General features: G+C 59.2%; 1 protein-coding gene across 1 annotated transcript in view; it reads left to right on the top strand.

The window, feature by feature from the left end:
• The window catches only part of ZMIZ1 (zinc finger MIZ-type containing 1), a 188287-nt gene extending 173930 nt beyond the window's left edge, over positions 1-14357 (top strand). Inside the window, exons 13-22 of the mRNA XM_004383162.2 lie at positions 465-606; positions 3174-3384; positions 4496-4601; positions 5595-5755; positions 6738-6805; positions 7081-7149; positions 7594-7838; positions 8938-9104; positions 12357-12623; positions 14156-14357. Of these exons, the coding sequence (XP_004383219.2) occupies positions 465-606; positions 3174-3384; positions 4496-4601; positions 5595-5755; positions 6738-6805; positions 7081-7149; positions 7594-7838; positions 8938-9104; positions 12357-12623; positions 14156-14263 (1544 nt within the window). The 3' untranslated portion in view covers positions 14264-14357. The remainder of the gene's footprint in view (positions 1-464; positions 607-3173; positions 3385-4495; positions 4602-5594; positions 5756-6737; positions 6806-7080; positions 7150-7593; positions 7839-8937; positions 9105-12356; positions 12624-14155) is intronic.
• Positions 14358-17221: the final 2864 nt, after the last annotated feature.

Genomic DNA, 17221 nt, shown 5'->3' with positions numbered 1-17221 from the left:
TCGGGCAGCTGAAGTGTAGAGAATTCTTCACCTGGGGAGGGTGGCCTCATCCCCTGGCCCAGACCCTCTGTCCAAGAGGGAGGGAAAAGACACTGGTTTAGTTCCCGATTGGAAACTGGATCGGTGATGTTAGTGTCCTGAGCTTTCCCCAGTCCCTGGTGCTCAGCCTCGAGTGGGGGGCTGGGAGGAGGCCCCTGGGGCTTCCAGAACCAGGAGGTAGCTTGGCAGGTTGGGGACATAGGACCAGGGAGACAGCCAGGCAAGTAGAACAGAACACAGGAGTGGATGGGTGGACTCGGGGTCTCTGGGGTACACTTGGCACTCAGCCCAGGTACGTGACTTCACACTTGCATCTCTATGTCCCTGAGCCAGCAGCCACAGGGCATGGCCATGTGCGAGTAACCACGCTTTGGGGTGCCGTGGTGGCCAAGGTGTGTGGCTAATCAGACCCCTCTCCACCCCAGCCAACCACAACGATGAGCTGCGGCTCACGTTTCCCGTGCGGGATGGCGTGGTGCTGGAGCCCTTCCGCCTGGAGCACAACCTGGCCGTCAGCAACCACGTCTTTCATCTGCGGCCCACGGTCCACCAGACGCTGATGTGGAGGTGAGCACAGGCGATGATGTCCCCGGGCCCAGCGTTGCCTGGACATGCAGCAGCAGCATCTGCCTGCGGCCTTCATCTGTGCAGCATCACTGCCTGAGCCCCTGCTGGGGGGTGTCATGGGAACCTACAGGCATGGAAGGAAAGGGACAGGTGGCCACAGCATAGGGTCCAAGGGCAGGGAGCAGTTGTCACTTATGCTGTAGTGGTCAGGGAGGACATCCCAGAGGAAAAGATGACTATACTCAGACCTAAAGGCTAACGAGGAGGGCATTCCAGCAGAGGCCCTGGGTTGGCACAAGGGAGCAGTAGTCCCAAAATTCAAAGTAGCTCATTGGCCAGAGCTGGGAATGCAGAGAGATGAGAGTGGATGTGCACACAGGGCTCGCTGAGCAGGACCAGAAAGCTCTGCAGACTGCAAGGGGCTGACAGTGGCACAGGGCTGAGGCTCAGACATAATTACGGCTTGGACGCTGCCCAGCTGGAACATGCTGGAGTGCAGGGCCCTGGAGGCCCCTTGCTGATCTGGGTTGTGTTCAGCGCCTTCCACATGTGATCTTTGATCGTGTAAGTGGGCAGTGCTTTCGCCACTGACAGTTGAGAAAACTGAGGCCAGAGACGTTAATGAGTCTGTGTGAGCTCTCACAGCTGGCAAGGGGCAGGGCTGGGGCTGGGGCCTGGGTCCCTCCACCCCTTGGTGCTTCCTCCTCAGGCAGGCCTCACCCTATCTCACCATGCCTATGAGCATCTTGAGGGCAAGCGATGGGTCTCAGCCCATCACACACGTGTGCATGCACACACACACACCATGCTGCTTGCCTGGACCCCACTGAGCAGGCTCCTGGAGACACAGAGCTGGCATGGGGGCTGGGACGCTTGGGCGAGAGGTAAGGAGACCCCCTAGACACGTGGGCAGACCCTGTGCAGCCTGCTGGGGGATCAGGGGCCCTGCTCACTCATGTTGTGTTACCGGGAGTATCCTTCCTGTGGCCTGAGTTCTGCTTTGTTCCATGAGACATGGTAACTGCTGACCTCATGTGGATCCTTCAGTGCTGGGCCAGGCTGTGTCCTCAGGTCACAGTAGGGCCTTCCCGAACTACCCACCCCTGGCCACACCCATACTCACCCCCACCTAGCACCTGGCAGGGATTCTCTCCTCTTGCTGGACCTCTAGAACTTCTCCCACAGGGAGGCTCCTGCTGAGCCAGCACTCACAGCAAGGAGACAGGGCCCTCCCCCGGACTGTTGCTATTGTTGCCACTGTGTCATTTCCCACTCATGGCCACCCCATGTGTACAAAGTAGAACTGCTCCATAGGCATTCCAAGGCTGTGACCTTTCGGAAGCAGATTGCCAGGCCTGTTTTCCGAGGTGCCTCTGGGTGGGTTCAAATCACCAACCACCAGTCAGCTGGTAGTTGAGCACTTAACCATTTGTGCCACCCAGGGACTCCTGTGTGACAGATGAAGTGTTATAAGAAACGAATAGCGTGCCGGCCTCGGCATACCTTCTCTCTTAATCCTTACCCCAGCCCAGCCAGGTTGGCCTCCTGGTTCTGCTTTACTGACTAGGAAATGGCTTCCTCAGACCCCGCTCTCTGACACGAAGCCCCTTCCCCTACCCTGGCTGCCTCTAGGTGGAGGGTGTAATGAGGAGCATGAGGACGGGGGGGGCAAGCTGTAGTCCAGCGGGGTGGAGTGCAGGCTGAGCCTGGGAAGTAAAGCAAGATTCCAGGCAGTGGGACAGGCATTCCTGGTAGCAGGAACCACAGAGATAAGGGGTGGTGGTGGGAACACGCAGTGAATAGAGGCCCGTGAAGGGGAAAGTGGGCATCAGCTCCCCCTGCCCAGGGTGTGCCAGAACCCAGGAGTCCCAGCCCCCAGCCTGTTGCTCACCCTTTCTAAGTGGATCTGCCCGCACCCTGACCCAGGCCCCTCCCCGTCTGAACAGTCACCGGTTGTCCCCCACGGCCTAACACACCCAAGGTCTCCCTGCTTTTCAGGGCTATCCCTGTACCCTTCCCAGAACAGTCACCTTGTCCATCGATTTATGAAAAGCTGAGGACCCCCACACCAGCCTCTACAGGCGTAGGTCCCCCATGAGGTGACCTGAGCCAGAAACAACCCTGGCCCAGGGCGCTTCTCCCCACAGGAGTCTGGAGGCTAGCCAGTCAGATATGTCCTTTTTGCCCCACTGTCTCTGTCCTGGGCAAACGGGTCAAAGATACAGGAGGGCCTGCTCCTGTCCCTGTCTGTCACTCCTACAGGGAGGGGCCGAGGGAGTTTATAGCTTGAGCTGGGGGCTGTGGCTGGAGTGGATGGTTTGTGGTAATTTAGGGAAGAATTTGGATTGCTGGGTGAATTTTGATTAGAGATGTGAGAAGGATATTCAGGGTGAGAGAGGAGAACTTGCACGGGGCTGTGGGAACAGCCATGGCTGGGACAGGAGTCCTGAGGGATCCAGGGGGTTGTGAGTTCAGGGGTGTGTGGCCTGGCTGAGGGTCACAGACCACACAGAGTCCCTAGGCAGCCTGGCTCAGAGAGCTGACCCAGCCTTGCCTGCCCCCTACAGGTCTGACTTGGAACTGCAGTTCAAGTGCTACCACCACGAGGACCGACAGATGAACACCAACTGGCCCGCCTCAGTGCAGGTCAGCGTGAACGCCACCCCTCTTACTATCGAGCGTGGTGACAACAAGACCTCCCACAAGCCCCTGCACCTCAAGCACGTGTGCCAGCCGGGCCGGAACACCATCCAGATCACTGTCACGGCCTGCTGCTGCGTGAGTATGGCAGGAGGGTGGGCCCAGGGCTGCTGAGGGCACAGACCAGGCCTGCCCCACAGCCCCTGCACAGCCTGGCCCTCTGCTCCCTTAGCCATGTCTTCAGTGTGCCCCCATCCCCACAGCCACGCACCACCTAGCTGCCTGGTGATCTTTGAGAAACACCACTCATGGGACCTGTCGGCCCCCCTGGAACTTGCCGTGGTCTCCCCAGGGCCTGTGGAGAAAGATTCGGGGTGAGGAGCATGCGTTCAGAGCAGCCTCCATGCCTGGGCATCAGACTTGGCCTTTGCCCTGCCATACTGCAGCCTCCATCTGCCCTCCATGCACTGTGCCCCTGCTTCCCCCGGACACCTCCTCCCTGTACACCATCTTCCATCCTTGGAGCTCTGTGTGTCCTACAGAGCTCTGTTTCTGCTCAGGACATTTTCTTAGAGTGGCCACCTTTTTCCCAGATCCAGCCACACCACATCTGGAGTTAACTCTCCTCTTCTTCACCCAGTCCTGACCTCTTAGAGTCCTGTATGTGTCCTGGAACTGGGGCTCCTGGTCTGTGGTCGCTTCTGAGCCACCCTGAGCTCGTTCCCCAGCGATCAGGGCCTAGCTTGTTCTGGGGGCCGGGTCTCTCTGGGGAATACAGAAGAAGGGATGAACTCTGACCCTGCACATGAGCAGAGGGTGCCATAGCCACCCTGAGAGAGAAGCTACCACCTGGGGATGTGTGGGGTTGCACAGCTGTCACAGTGGGGTGCATGATGTGGGTGTGTTGAGGTGTGCAGGCATGGAAGGCTTCCTGGAGGAGTAGAGACAGGCCCAAGACCTCTGGCAGGAAGGACAGGAAGAAGACACGGTGGGAGCAGTGGTAGGCAGTGAGGTCGGCTCCCGTCCTGATGCCTTGTTGTCCTCAAGCAGAGGCAGCTTTCCCAGGTGGTGACCCCAGCCTGGGTTTCCAGGTTCATAGGTCCCAGGATACATCCTAGGCCTCTAGGGTTCTCTCCCAGGCCCCAGAGTTCCCTCTCCTAGAGTGGCCTGGCTATGGGACCATGGGGCCCCTTCCTGCCCTTGGCCTTAGGGCCACAGGGCAGGGGTGAGTGGCCACTCTGTCTTGCAGTCCCACCTGTTCGTGCTGCAGCTGGTCCACCGGCCCTCCGTCCGCTCTGTGCTACAAGGCCTCCTCAAGAAGCGCCTCTTGCCCGCCGAGCACTGCATCACAAAAAGTGAGTGGGGGCAAGAGTGAGAACCAGACCCACAGCCCTGCCCAGGTTTGGGACCGAGATGTGGTCATAGTCATCCGCGACTGACCTTTGGCTCCGTGCCAGTCACCACCGGCCTGAGTGTTTCTTGGGCCCCAGTTCCCTCTAGACTCCTACCCCTGCATCTGGGGCTGTAGCGATGGTCAGATGAGCCAGGTACTGTAGAACCTGGGTGCCTGTCGGGAGTTCTGTGACCCCCTCCCCCCACATGAGAGGGTTGGCCGCCCAGCTCAGGAGCCAGGACCGACACAGACAACAGCAGCACAGATGTGAGGCAGATGGCAACAAAATGCCAAGCTGCAGGAAGCAAGGGGGCGAGATGGATGAGACAGGCCAGGCCAGCTTCCTGGAGGAGGTGACCATGACCACCAGACTGGGCCTTGAAGGGTGGGAGGATTTGGAGAAGGGGGTTCTCCACAGAAGGGTAGCCCAGGGGTGGATTCCAGGCTGGCCTCCCCCGACACACACACCTCATGCCTAAACTCAGGGAGGAGGCACCTGGATTACAGTCAGCTGCTTTGTCTTGAACGGTCCCATGAGCTCTTGGAGGAGATGCCAGGTGGTAACACCTCTCAGAGGCAGCATGTAGGGGGCCTCATAGCTGCTCCTCCGGCCTTTGATTTTGCTGTTCAGATTACCTCCTGGAGCCCAAGAATTCCGAGCAGTTTCCACACTTGCAGAATTAAGTGCAGAAGCTCCTGAGGGGCTCTGTACTCTGACCCAAGAAATCAGGGAGAAGTGCCAGACTGGTTCTGCACGCTTTGCAGAAAGTCCCCCAGTTCTAGTGAAGGCAGGGCCGTGCTGTAGAGACTGGCGGCTGACGTGGGCCCTTGCATGGCACGTGCACTCTGTGCATCGGCACAGAGGGGCAGCCCAGGGCACCTTGCAATGTCTATGCGGGTGGAAGAGCCTCCCCCGGCCCTGCCCTCCTCACCTGCCTGTGCCTCCTGCTCCCAGTCAAGCGGAATTTCAGCAGCGTGGCTGCCTCATCGGGCAATACGACCCTCAATGGGGAGGATGGCGTGGAGCAGACGGCCATCAAGGTGTCTCTGAAGTGCCCCATCACATTCCGGCGCATCCAGCTACCTGCCCGAGGCCACGATTGCAAGCATGTCCAGGTGAGCCGTCGGGGAAACCCCTGGGGTTTGCTGATGGCGAGGGCGAGGGCGTGGCACAGGGGCCCACAGGCCAGTCTGCAGCCCCTGCCAGCGTCATGGAGATCAGTGCTCCCTCACTCGTCTCAGCCGTTCTTTATGCTCTGAGCACCTTCTCTGCATGCTCAGTGCTGGGTTCTGAGGGGCTCCGAGGGGCGTTCAGATCATCCTTAGCCTGGCAGATGCCAGGTGCCAACTGAAAGCCAGCACATAGGGCCATGGCAGGTTACAGGATGTGAGGGCAAGGGCACCTGCCTTGCTCCCTGCTGTGTCCCAGGGCCCTGTCTGTGCAGGGGCTCAGGAAGTGGCTGCTGAACAAGTGACTGTCACAATCTGTGGTGCTTCAACACAGCCCTGTGCAGATGTGGGTGGTGGGGATGCTTGGAGAGGGTCTCTCCAGAGGTGGGGGTGGGAGGCCGTCCCTGCCGTGCAGGCCCAGGGAGGGAGGGTCCAGGAGGGGCACTCAGAGGGAGAAAAGGTGGCAGGGGCTGGCTGGGCCAGGCCAAGGTCGTTAATTGGGTTGTCATCTGGTTCTAGGGTCACTCTAGACAGGAGCTGTCACCTGTAGCCCACACTCACACACAGCTGGTCCCTGAGGGCTTTGTAGTGGGCAGGAAGCTCCCTCCCCCTGGGAGAATGTTGGCACATGGGCAGTCTGGTCAGCTTACTCGTCCTATCACAGACTTATCAGCTCGGTTGGACTTGTTCTCGGTGGCTGGGCTAAAGGGGAGGCCCGAGGCCGCGCTGCTCCCAGCCCCCAAAGTGGTTGCCATGGAGAGGGGCTGTCTCAGGGCAGAAACAGTGAGGTGGGGCTGGGCTGGGGGACCAGGAAGGCTTCCTGGCATCACAGGGGTCCCAGAGGAGCCCCAGCACTTGAGTCCAGGCAGATTCTGGACAGTCCTGGTCTCATCTGTCTGTCTGTCTCTCTCTCTCCCTGGCCTCACAGTGCTTTGATTTGGAATCGTACCTGCAGCTGAATTGTGAGAGAGGGACCTGGAGGTGTCCTGTGTGCAAGTGAGTGGTGCCACCACCGCGTGGAGGCTCCCACCTGACAGCGGGGGTGGGCGGGGGGAGGTTCAGCCGCCACCACCTGCCCCAGAACACAGCAGAGGGCTCAGATGGAGGAGTTCTGACAGTCCCTTTGTATCATTCGTAGTCACCTTTTCCTGTCAGTGGCTCCAGTAGTGCCTGGAGCAGGGGCTTATTGACAACCAATGTTGAGGGGTGCACTACGTCTACCACCCCTGGGGTCCAGGAGCAAAAGTCAAGCCACTCCTCTCCTTTTCCAGTAAAACCGCTCTGCTCGAGGGCCTGGAGGTGGATCAGTACATGTGGGGGATCCTGAATGCTATCCAGCAGTAAGTAGGGCTCCTTCAGGGATAGGCTATGTGTGGGGCAGGGGCAGGAATGCTAGTCTGGATTGGAAAGAGGGGAGCATGTGGACAGCCCCCTCCCACCGAGGCTGGCAGACTGGTTACCCCGCAGCCCTCACCTCTCCCACTTTCCCACGGTTGCTTCTGGTCCTGGGGATGAATGAACTTTCTGGAAGGACCCAGACTCAGCTGGAGCAGGACCTGTCAGTGGCCCCACAGCTGCTTCCTGGGTGGGAGGCCTTGGGACCAGATGCCCCGTTCCTGCCTAGCCTTATGCTTTTCCTAGCCTCAGTCTCCCCATGTCTCAGAGGTGTAAAAATGCCCACCACGCCTGTCCTTCATGAGAAGAGGCGAGTGGACCCTCAGTGTCTGTCTGTGTGGGAGGGTCGTGTGCCTAAAGCCCCCCCCATTGCCCCTCTTGCACCCCAGCTCCGAGTTTGAAGAAGTCACCATCGACCCCACGTGCAGCTGGCGGCCGGTGCCCATCAAGTCAGACCTGCACATCAAGGATGACCCCGATGGCATCCCCTCCAAGCGGTTCAAGACCATGAGTCCCAGCCAGATGATCATGCCGAACGTCATGGAGATGATCGCGGCCCTGGGTCCCGGCCCATCCCCCTACCCACTTCCGCCTCCGCCCGGGGGCACCAACTCCAATGACTATAGCAGCCAAGGTGGGTGCTGCTAGACTGGGGCGGGTGGGGGGCAGCCCCAAGTCTCTGCAGGGGCCCAGGATTTCTGTGCTGGTGGTAGCAGGTACAGGGTGTCCTGGTGTGAAGAGGCAAAGGTAACACAACCCCAAAAGCAATCCCAGATCCCTGGACCTGGGGGTGCAGCAGCCCATGCAAACACCCACCCTCTCCTCTTCATCCACTTGCCTCAGTGCCTCCAGCCCTCTTGTTTGGAGCCCCGTTGGCAAGGTGTGAGTGCAGACCTGCCCCAGAAGCCAACCTCCTGTCTCCTGGAGTCCACAGGGGCAGCGCCGGGGCATCAGAGCCTGCTTTGCTGGGCGCACAACTGCCACCTCTCAGCTGGAGCTTTCCAGGGTGCTGTAGCAGAACCCACGGACCTGGAGCCCTTAGCCCTTCCCTCCATGGTGTCTTCACTGCCCCTGTCCCTGCAGCTCTCCCACCCACCCTGGGACAGAGTCCAGGTACCTGGAGCTCCAGCTTTTGGCCACTGAGGTCAGAGGGCCACATCACTGGCTCTTACCACCACCCCTTAGTTCCTAGAAAGTACCCCCAACACACCCTCAAACACAGGGGTGATCTTAGGTTTCGGGACTTCTGAGTGGATAGAAGCCCCATGGTGCGCCAGGAGTGGGCCAAGCCCTGGTCCCAGCCTGCCAGCTCCCTTGTCCTCTGACCTCTTGCATAGCCACCTGGTGGAGGTGCAGTGGCCAGGGAGACAGACAGCTGGCTTCTCTTGGTGTCATCTTGACCTGATTCAACTTACTTTGTGTATGTGGGCAGAACCTGACCACCCCTCTAGGCTGAGGTTTTCCCAGCTATGAAATGAGGCCCCCTGGGGGGCAGTAGTAATCGGTCTGGGAGTCCAGCTCAGCAGATCTGCTGACGCTATAGACCTGGGTCTCACTCCCTGTCCTCTCCCTCCCCTAGGAGCCCCCTGAGCAGCACACCCTGGGCACAGGAGGCAAAGCACTCAGCTTTTCCTTTCAGCCCCTGGCATGTACTCCTGCCCTGCTCCTAGGGCGTTGGGGGCGGCCACCTTCCTCCTGGGTGACTCCCCTTCCCCGTCTTGCTCCCTCCCCAGGCAACAACTACCAGGGCCACGGCAACTTTGACTTCCCCCACGGGAACCCTGGTGGGACGTCCATGAACGACTTCATGCACGGGCCCCCCCAGCTCTCCCACCCCCCGGACATGCCCAACAACATGGCCACCCTTGAGAAGCCCCTCAGCCACCCCATGCAGGAAACTGTGAGTACCTCCTCCCGCCAGTCACAGCCCCCTGACCTCCCTAACCCCCTCGGCCTAAGCCCTAGCCTCCTTCTGGGGCTGACAGGGCAGAGGGCACCCTCGGGACCTTTCTGATGTAGATACCCTAGTTCCCTCCTAGACTGAGGGGAGGACTGAGTACTGGGTCTGCGGGCTCAAGGGAGTAAGGGGGCCTGGCTGAGGCTGGGTCGTGGTCCATCACCATCACTACCCCAGACTTGCCTCTCTCTCACCCAGGACTTCCCCTGCTCATATACCTCTACACACCCCACCACCCCCTCTCTCACTTACACAGGCTTACGCTGACTTTACCTGGCTCCAGCCACCTAGAAGGTAGTCCTAAACCCAGACGTTCATTCCCCAGGGGACTGAACCTTCAGGTTGTCACACCTCTTGCAAAAAGGAATGGCTGAGAAGTCCCATTATCCTGAGTAGGCACTTCGTGCCCTCGTCCACATGCATTCAGACATACCCTGTGCTGTCTAGAGACTTCCCCTTCCCACAGACCCAGCTTGGGGAGGAGGCCAGTCCAGCTGCCAAATGGGCACCTAGCGAGGGCAGGATTCTGTCAGCTTAGCAAACATTTCCTGAGCCTGTGCTCTGGGCCAGGTGCAGGCATAACAGCTGCAGGCCTTGCCCTACTGGAGCTCAGGTTCTGACGTTGCCTGGGTGGAGGGAGAACAGCTGGGCTTCTGTGGAAACCTAGACCTGAAGTGCTAAAGTGACTTGCCACCATCAGAAGTGGGCCAAGGTCATTTTGCTGCTGGTCTCTCACCTTGAGGAGGAGGAGGGGCAGTCGCTGGTGCCTGGCAGCGGGCTGTGGGCCACACCAGCCCAAGAGGAGAGTTCTAGGGGTCTTGCCAGTGCCTGCCAGTGGGGTAAGGTGGGCCTAGACCCAAAGGCGCCACTACAGGCCCTCCGACCCCTGGTGCCTCTGCCACAGGCCAGGGCTGTCCTGAGAGCCTGAGCACCTGGCCTCAGCAGGAGTGCATACTAACCAGAAGGACTCCGTGAGGGTGCTGCAGCAGCTTTTCCATAGGATCCCAGAGCACAGAGTCTGAAATAGCTGCTCTCCCAGGGCTTTGGCCAAGTTTTTACAGGTTACTTTCTGCTCCTTGGGACTTCCAACTTGTGGGGACCTCTCCTGGCCCCCCTTCCCTAGCCCTGCTCCCCAGACCTTCACATTCTGCGCCCAGTAAGCACACTGACCACACACCCCAACATGGACACATGGCACATCCTGAGCCCTCACGATCCCCGCACTGGGACACAGCAGCAGGAGTGCCATGTACTTCCTGTTTCCAGCAGGACTGTCCCCCAGCTTCCTGTTAGCCCTGCTGCCTGGTTTCTTTGCAGGGGGGCCTCTGCCAGTGCGTTGACTTCAGAGCTTTCCAGGGTGCTCCCTAGCCATGCCCACTCTTCCGCCTTTCTGGGCTCTCACTAGAGGAGAGCTGGACCCAGAAGTATGGATGCACACGAAGGGGCAGGTGACCCTAACATAATCCCCACTCACCTGCCCAGCCAGACACAGCCTGGCCCCTGGCTGAGCAAGCAGCTGGGAGCAATTCCCATCCCGGGCCTGGCAGGAGAGCTCCAGGCAAGTGCCAGTTCACCCAGGGACCCTCCGATACCAGTTGGCAGGTTGGCAGGTGTATCAGCAGGGTCTCAGAGCTTACCCCTCCAGACCCTGAGACCTTCCAGCAAGATATCAGAAGGGGGGGGTGGAGGGAAGGATGTGGGTGGCTGTGTGTTGGAAGATCCGGGAACTATCTGTGCTGGCTGCCCTGCTTTTACAGGAGTGTGGGGCCGCTCCCTGCTTCCACAGTACAGGCGCTGTGGGTGCATCCACAGGCCAGGTACCCACAGGCATGGGCCTGAGTCATGAGCTGGCCCCACACTGACAGCTGGGTGTCTGCTCCTGGCCCTGCTTACCCTGTGTGCATCCCACACACAGGTCCCTGTGGGTCACAAACCCAGGGCCATGCAGTCACCCCCACTCTCGGGGCACTGCGCTTCGGGGACCACATCCGGGAGGGCCCCACAGGCCGTGTGCATAGGCCAAGCCTGAGGAGCAGCTTTTAGGAGAAACAGGAGGAGGGATGAGGGACTAGAAGCTAGGATCGGGAGAACATTCCGGGCCGGCAGGGCTGCGGCTTCCTCTTGCAGAGGCAGAAAGCATGGCCGTTTGCTGTGTGGCTCTGAGGACAGTGAGGGCATAAACGGCCGTGGGGACCTTTGGTCATCAAGCTGCCCCTTCTGACTGAGGGGCTGGCAGGGGTGCTCGGGGCAGGGGGAGTGAGAGGCAGGACTGGGCCTTTAAATGCTTCCTCCAGGCCTTTCACTCCGAGGTTTAAGCCCCGAAGCCCCTCTGCCTCCTAGGGGCAGCAAACGTATCAGCAGATAGAATCTTTAAACCTCGCCCCCACACACTCCCCTGTCCACAGACAACCCCTGGTTTTAAAGGCATATGTGTTCTGAATGGGGCGAGTCCTCTTGTGTATCTGTTAGAGAAACCCCCAGCCTCAGGCCCCACTGGTGGTGCTCCATCACGTGGCGTTCCTCCATGAGCGGCCTCTTTCATCCACACCCTGTAGCCAAGATCTGCTGCTGACCGAGGTCGCCCCCGGCTTGGCCCACCTTAACTGTGGCCAGGTCCCACCCCCACCCCCTAAGGCAGGAGGCAGGGCTTGGGCTGGTGCTTCAGCCACTCATACCTCAGGCTCTCAGAAGGAGCCCCTGTGCCCAGCACCACCCAAAGACATAGGTAGAGGAGCCCCGGCCCAGGGCCAGGCCCATTTGGGGGACCACAGACCCGCTCTCGAGCACACATCTGCTCCGTGCTGTGTGTCGTGTCTGCTGTCTGCTGCCCAGCACTCAGGCTTGCACTGCGCTGCCGGCAGCACCACCTCCCTGCTCCCCGGAAACCTGACCATCAGCTTCTCCATCCACCCTCGCTCCTTGCATCAGAGTGCTGGTGTCCAGGGTGGGGGCTCTCCATGTCTGTGCCTGTCTCAAAGCCCCCTCCTCTCCCTGCTTTCCCCTCTGCACCCTCCCCATGGATGTTTTTGGGGAGGGCAGTTTTTGTTTCTCTGCAGAAAACATTCCGCTTTGTAACGGGGCGGCTTTGTGTTGGGGTGTTGTGTGTTCCCGGTTTGGTTTTCATTTTCGCAGGCATCTTGTCGCTGTACCTGGTCACCTCACTTTTCTTTTCTCCTGCTCTCTCGTCCTCCACAGATCCCCCACGCTGGCAGCTCTGACCAGCCCCATACCTCCATACAGCAAGGCTTGCACGTACCACACCCCAGCAGCCAGGCAGGGCCTCCATTACATCACAGCGGGGCTCCTCCTCCTCCTCCTCCTCCTTCCCAGCCACCCCGGCAACCGCCACAGGCCGCTCCCAGCAACCATCCACACAGCGACCTGACCTTTAACCCCTCCTCAGCCTTAGAGGGTCAGGCCGGAGCACAGGGAGCGTCCGACATGCCGGAGCCTTCGCTGGATGTAAGTCGGGGTCACCACCTGCCTTGGCCTGGGGCCAGGCTTGGCACCAGGACCTGCTCGAGAGAAGGGGTGGGTGGTGAGGGCAAGAGGCCCCGCGGCCTCTCCATGGGGCGGTGGGTTGGCACCAGAACCAGGGGAGCCCCTCGGATGGGAGAGTGTCACCAAGGGTCCAAGTGTGAGCGTTCCTCCTCCACCTGTCAGCCCCTGCCCCCTCAGGCCTCTTGGCCACATTCTGGCCCCCAGCCCTGTCCCCCCCTTCTCCCCAGGCCCTCCCACAGCCCCCTGGCCCAAGCTTCTAGAGGCCACACAGGAGGGTCCCCTGCCCTTCCCCCCTCCCTTACCCCCGTGTTGAGCTTGCTTTCTCTGTGTCCCCAGGCAGGAGAGGGGGCTGGAGTGACAGGGAGCTCCTGTCTGTCTCCCTGGCGTGTGTCTGTCTCCAACGTTCTTGTCCATGTGTTGTCCATGCCCTGCTGCTTCTGCTTGCTCCATGGCTCACTCCGAGGGGCCTCATGTGGGCGATGAAACGGGCGGTGGGGTCGGCCTCGGGCCACGGCCAGGGAGTGGCTGCGTCGGAAGTGGAGTCAGGGCAGCAGCAGGTCAGAGTGGGCCGCTGAGATTCAGGGGTCTCCCACCTTGAGGTCAGAGTGTTCTGGAAGCTGGTGGGGAGACAGTGATTGGAGCAGGGCCAGGGCTGGGTAGGTGCACAAGGCTGGCCAGGAAGGAACTCAGCACTACCCCTCCCTTCCCCGCCTGTTCTGGGAGCCAGGGCTTTGCTCAGCCAGCCTTCATCCTGTGCCCACCCCTCAGCCACTCCTCCTTCACATCCACCGGCTCTCTAACCCTCAGGCGTGTCAGGTGGCCTCATAGTAAATAGGATTCTCTAACTGCAGTCCTGGGGTTTTCCCACAGTGCTCCTCCCCACCCCGGGCCATGGGGATGCTGTTGAGATTCATATTGCAGAAAGACCCCAAGGGCATTGAGGTAGAGGGTGGGGATAGGTCTACACCCCAACCAAGTGCAACTTCTTCAGGCCACACGAAGGGAAGCTGCTGCCAGCCTGGCCCCAGGCTGCTGGGGACCGTGGCTCCTGGGACAGGTCCAGGGCGTGAAAGCTTAGGGGCCTCCCTTGTTCCCTACCCACTGGCAGCTTCACCTCCAGCCTTCCCACCAGCTCCCCTTCTTACATATGAAGCCTGTGGCTCCCACTGGGAGACTGCTCCTCACGGAAGGCTGAGGAGAGCAGAGGAACACACTGATCAAGAGGAAACCTCTTGACTCCCCCACCCCCGCCATGGGGCCTTCTGCACTTCGGAGGCTTAAGGCCATACCTGAGAAGGAACGGCCCAGTTCAGGTCTCAGCTGATGGGGCGAGGCCCTTCTCTCTTAGGCTGACATCTGTTTCCCCTCCTTCAGGCCAGGACCTGAGAAGCAGGCAGAGGGCGTGTCCAGGCTGGGTGTGCTCCTGCCTTCCTCACCCTGGGCCAGCCCTTCCACCAGCACCTCATCTGCACTTCCATGCTTTTCTTTTCCAGCTCCTTCCAGAACTCACAAATCCCGACGAACTCCTCTCGTACCTGGACCCCCCCGACCTGCCGAGCAATAGTAACGACGACCTCCTGTCTCTCTTTGAGAACAACTGAAGGCCACACCTGTCGGGCCAGCCCTCCACTCTGCCTCCTTCCCTATCTGCCCACATACTTACCACCTGGGAGCCATGCCCTCGCACTACCCCCGCCTACAACCTCAGGTTCAGGGGGTGGGAGCCCTTCCCTGCTGCCCTTTGCAGAGCAGAGGGGTTGGGGAGCGGGCGCACCAGGAAGCCTGTTGCCCGGGGCTCAGCTCAAGCCCGGAGCAGGCCCCAAGGAAGACCCTGTGATGGGGAAGGGCCCAGTGAGAGGAACGCGGTGAAGCCGGCTTCCTGGCCTCTCTGTGCTGATTCCAAATGACCTTCCAGTGCCCCAGGCTCTTCCACTCTGCACTGTAACCCTCCTCCCTGCTGCCTGGCCCTGAGCCTCCTGCCAAGTGACGGTGAAGCCTACTAGAAGGCCCCCGAGGTCCAGGGCACCCTGACCCTGGAGGAGCAGTGACAGCTGGTGGCAGTGAGAACGGCCCACACACCACCGAAAAGCACAAACCTCTGGAAAAGAGACCATCCCTCGGGCTGGGGGCTGCCACTTGGGCCCCCAAGCTCTAAGCCAATTCACCCTGTAAACGCCCTCACTCAGAAGGCAGAAAACAGACAAGATTCTGTGGTTGAGAGAGTATGCCGTTCCTGCCCAGGACTGGTGGGCAAGAGGGTTCCAAGACCTCTGGGTGCAGGCCAGGGCCCAGCCTTGCCAGCAGAGGGAGCTCAACCAAAAGGATTGTCCCCTTGGCTGGGGATGGGAGTGGAATATGCAAAGAAGGGCAGCAATTTATAGCTCTGCTCCAAGCCACTCCCTTTTTCTAAACAAGACACATTCAAGGTTACTCGGTCATCTGGAGAAAGGCACGGTCATCTGGAGAAAGGCACGTTGGACTTGGACAGAAAGAAAACCATTTTCATGTGTTCAGTGTCCTTCCTCCTACCCCCCCGCCCCACCTCTCCCAGACTGTTACATGGGATGCCCACTTCACTCTGTCCTGGTTCACGGGTGTCCAACCAGACGGCAAGATGGGGGCTCCGGAAAGGCAAGAGAGGTGTGGGTCCCTCTGGATGCATGGGCTCAGCAGCCAGAATCCAGGGCCAGCATCACATATCCCTCCAGACTTTGTCTGTTTCTGTGTTCAAGGCTGGCCCCCAGTTCAGCCCAGTCCATGTGGGCAGGGATGGACCTTCTTGCATAGGATGGTATTTCTGGGGCTGCCGCCATGGCTATGCCCAACTGCCAACCTCTCTTTCCCTCTGTGTCCCTCTGCGCCACAAGCTTATGCCACACTCCTGCTCGCTCATGCAGAGCAGCCTCATGTCTGTCCACGCCTCTCCATCCAGCTGCATGCTCTCTGGCCGACCAGCCTGCTGTGCATCTGTTCTGTTCCAGGCTCGTCCAAGGTCCTCCTGTGCCACATGGCCTGTGGTGATGCTGGACCATCCTGTCATTTGGGTCATGTCTGTAAAGTCTTTGCGTCCTTCCCTGCTGCTGCCTGGGGCCCTGCACCCTCCCACCCTGTCTCTGGTCTCCATCTCTGTCTCTCCTCGTCTCCCTCTCGGTGGTGGGTGGCCCCCTGCACTCCACTATGGATTTGACCGAAAAGGTGGGCCCAATTGTGGACTTCTAGTCACTGTCCCAGATGGCACAAGGTTTTCTGTAGAAAAGCTGCCGTTGCCCCCCGTTTTTTCTTTGTCCCCTTGTTGAGGTTTTTCAAACAGTGTGTTGTTCAGTATGCAAATCAATTATTTTAAGAATCGCTTTTGTAAATATCTTTGTGAATATTTTAGTATCGTCTTTGATAATACTCAACATTTCATGACCTGGTTATAGCCTGTGCTGGTGTTTCTAAAATGCCTTGACTCAACAACAAAGACCGAGTCCTTTTTTAAAAAAACAAAAGCAATCAGGGCTATTTATACAGTTAAAGGGATGAAGAGAAGGGGTGGCTGTACTTGGAGCTGGAAGACCAGCAACCCACTGTGTAGATCCAGCCCCCAGTTGCTGGTGGGGACAGAACAATGCCAGGTAGTGTGCAGCCATCCTTGCTCAGTGCCCACTAGCCCCAGAAGGGCTGGCAGTTGGCCACGCTCTGTCCGAACATCTCAAAACGTTCAGCTCCAGTCAGACTTACAGATGCCTTCCTAAGAAGTTCCTGCTCCCTTCTCTGGTACTTTGCCCCAGGAAGTCTGGAGTCTGTTCTAGTTCTTAGCAGGGTGTCTCCAGACTGCTCACCGACCTTTCCACAGTTTTCTAGTGCAGGGGGCCGTGATGCTGCATACATCCCAGGCTCACCAGGCACCTCCCTTCACCTCCTGAGGAAGCGTGGGCTCGGTACCTGAGGGTGCTCCCTGGGTCCCTTCCGAAGTAAGCCTCCACCAGCAAGTTCCACAAAGAACTTTCCTCCTGGCCAGCTCTGAACCCAGGTGCCTGCAGCCTGCGCTCTGAAGATGGCCTCTTCCGCAGTGATTTTGGAGCCGGGTCAGGGTGTAAGGGAGATATAAGGGCATCCCAGGCTGACGAAAGCCCTAGGTCCTGACGGGTGAAGACCTCCCTCAGCAGGGGCAGCTCTGAACTCCGGGGAGCTCTTTCCCTGATTCCTTTTGGACGATTTTAGGAGCCATAAGTAACCTCAGCAAAAACAAGGCCTCAGAAAGCCAATTTTTCCATGACAAGCATCAACCGAGCCATAGGCACATTTCAGCTGCCACTCCATAAGCAGACAGGGCGGGCGGCAGGCGGGTGAGCAGGTCCAAGTACAGGTAATCAGCCCTATCTTGGTTTGAAGCTTTACCTGTGTATCATGTTCTCTGTAGCCATTTTATTTTCAAGGAATTTCTAATAATTTCTCCCTCCTGGAAGCCCTCACCCTCCAGAGAGCTACAGGTTGGCTCCCCACGGGCCTCCACCCTGACCCATCCAAACGTGGCAATGTCAGCAGCAGTGACTCAAGGGACGTGTGTACATATG

This window comes from Trichechus manatus, unplaced genomic scaffold (genome assembly GCF_000243295.1).
Source record: "Trichechus manatus latirostris isolate Lorelei unplaced genomic scaffold, TriManLat1.0 scaffold00106, whole genome shotgun sequence".
NCBI classification, from domain to species: Eukaryota; Metazoa; Chordata; class Mammalia; order Sirenia; family Trichechidae; genus Trichechus; species Trichechus manatus.
Note: the sequence above shows the minus strand (reverse complement) of the source record. Positions and strands in the feature narration are given on the sequence as shown.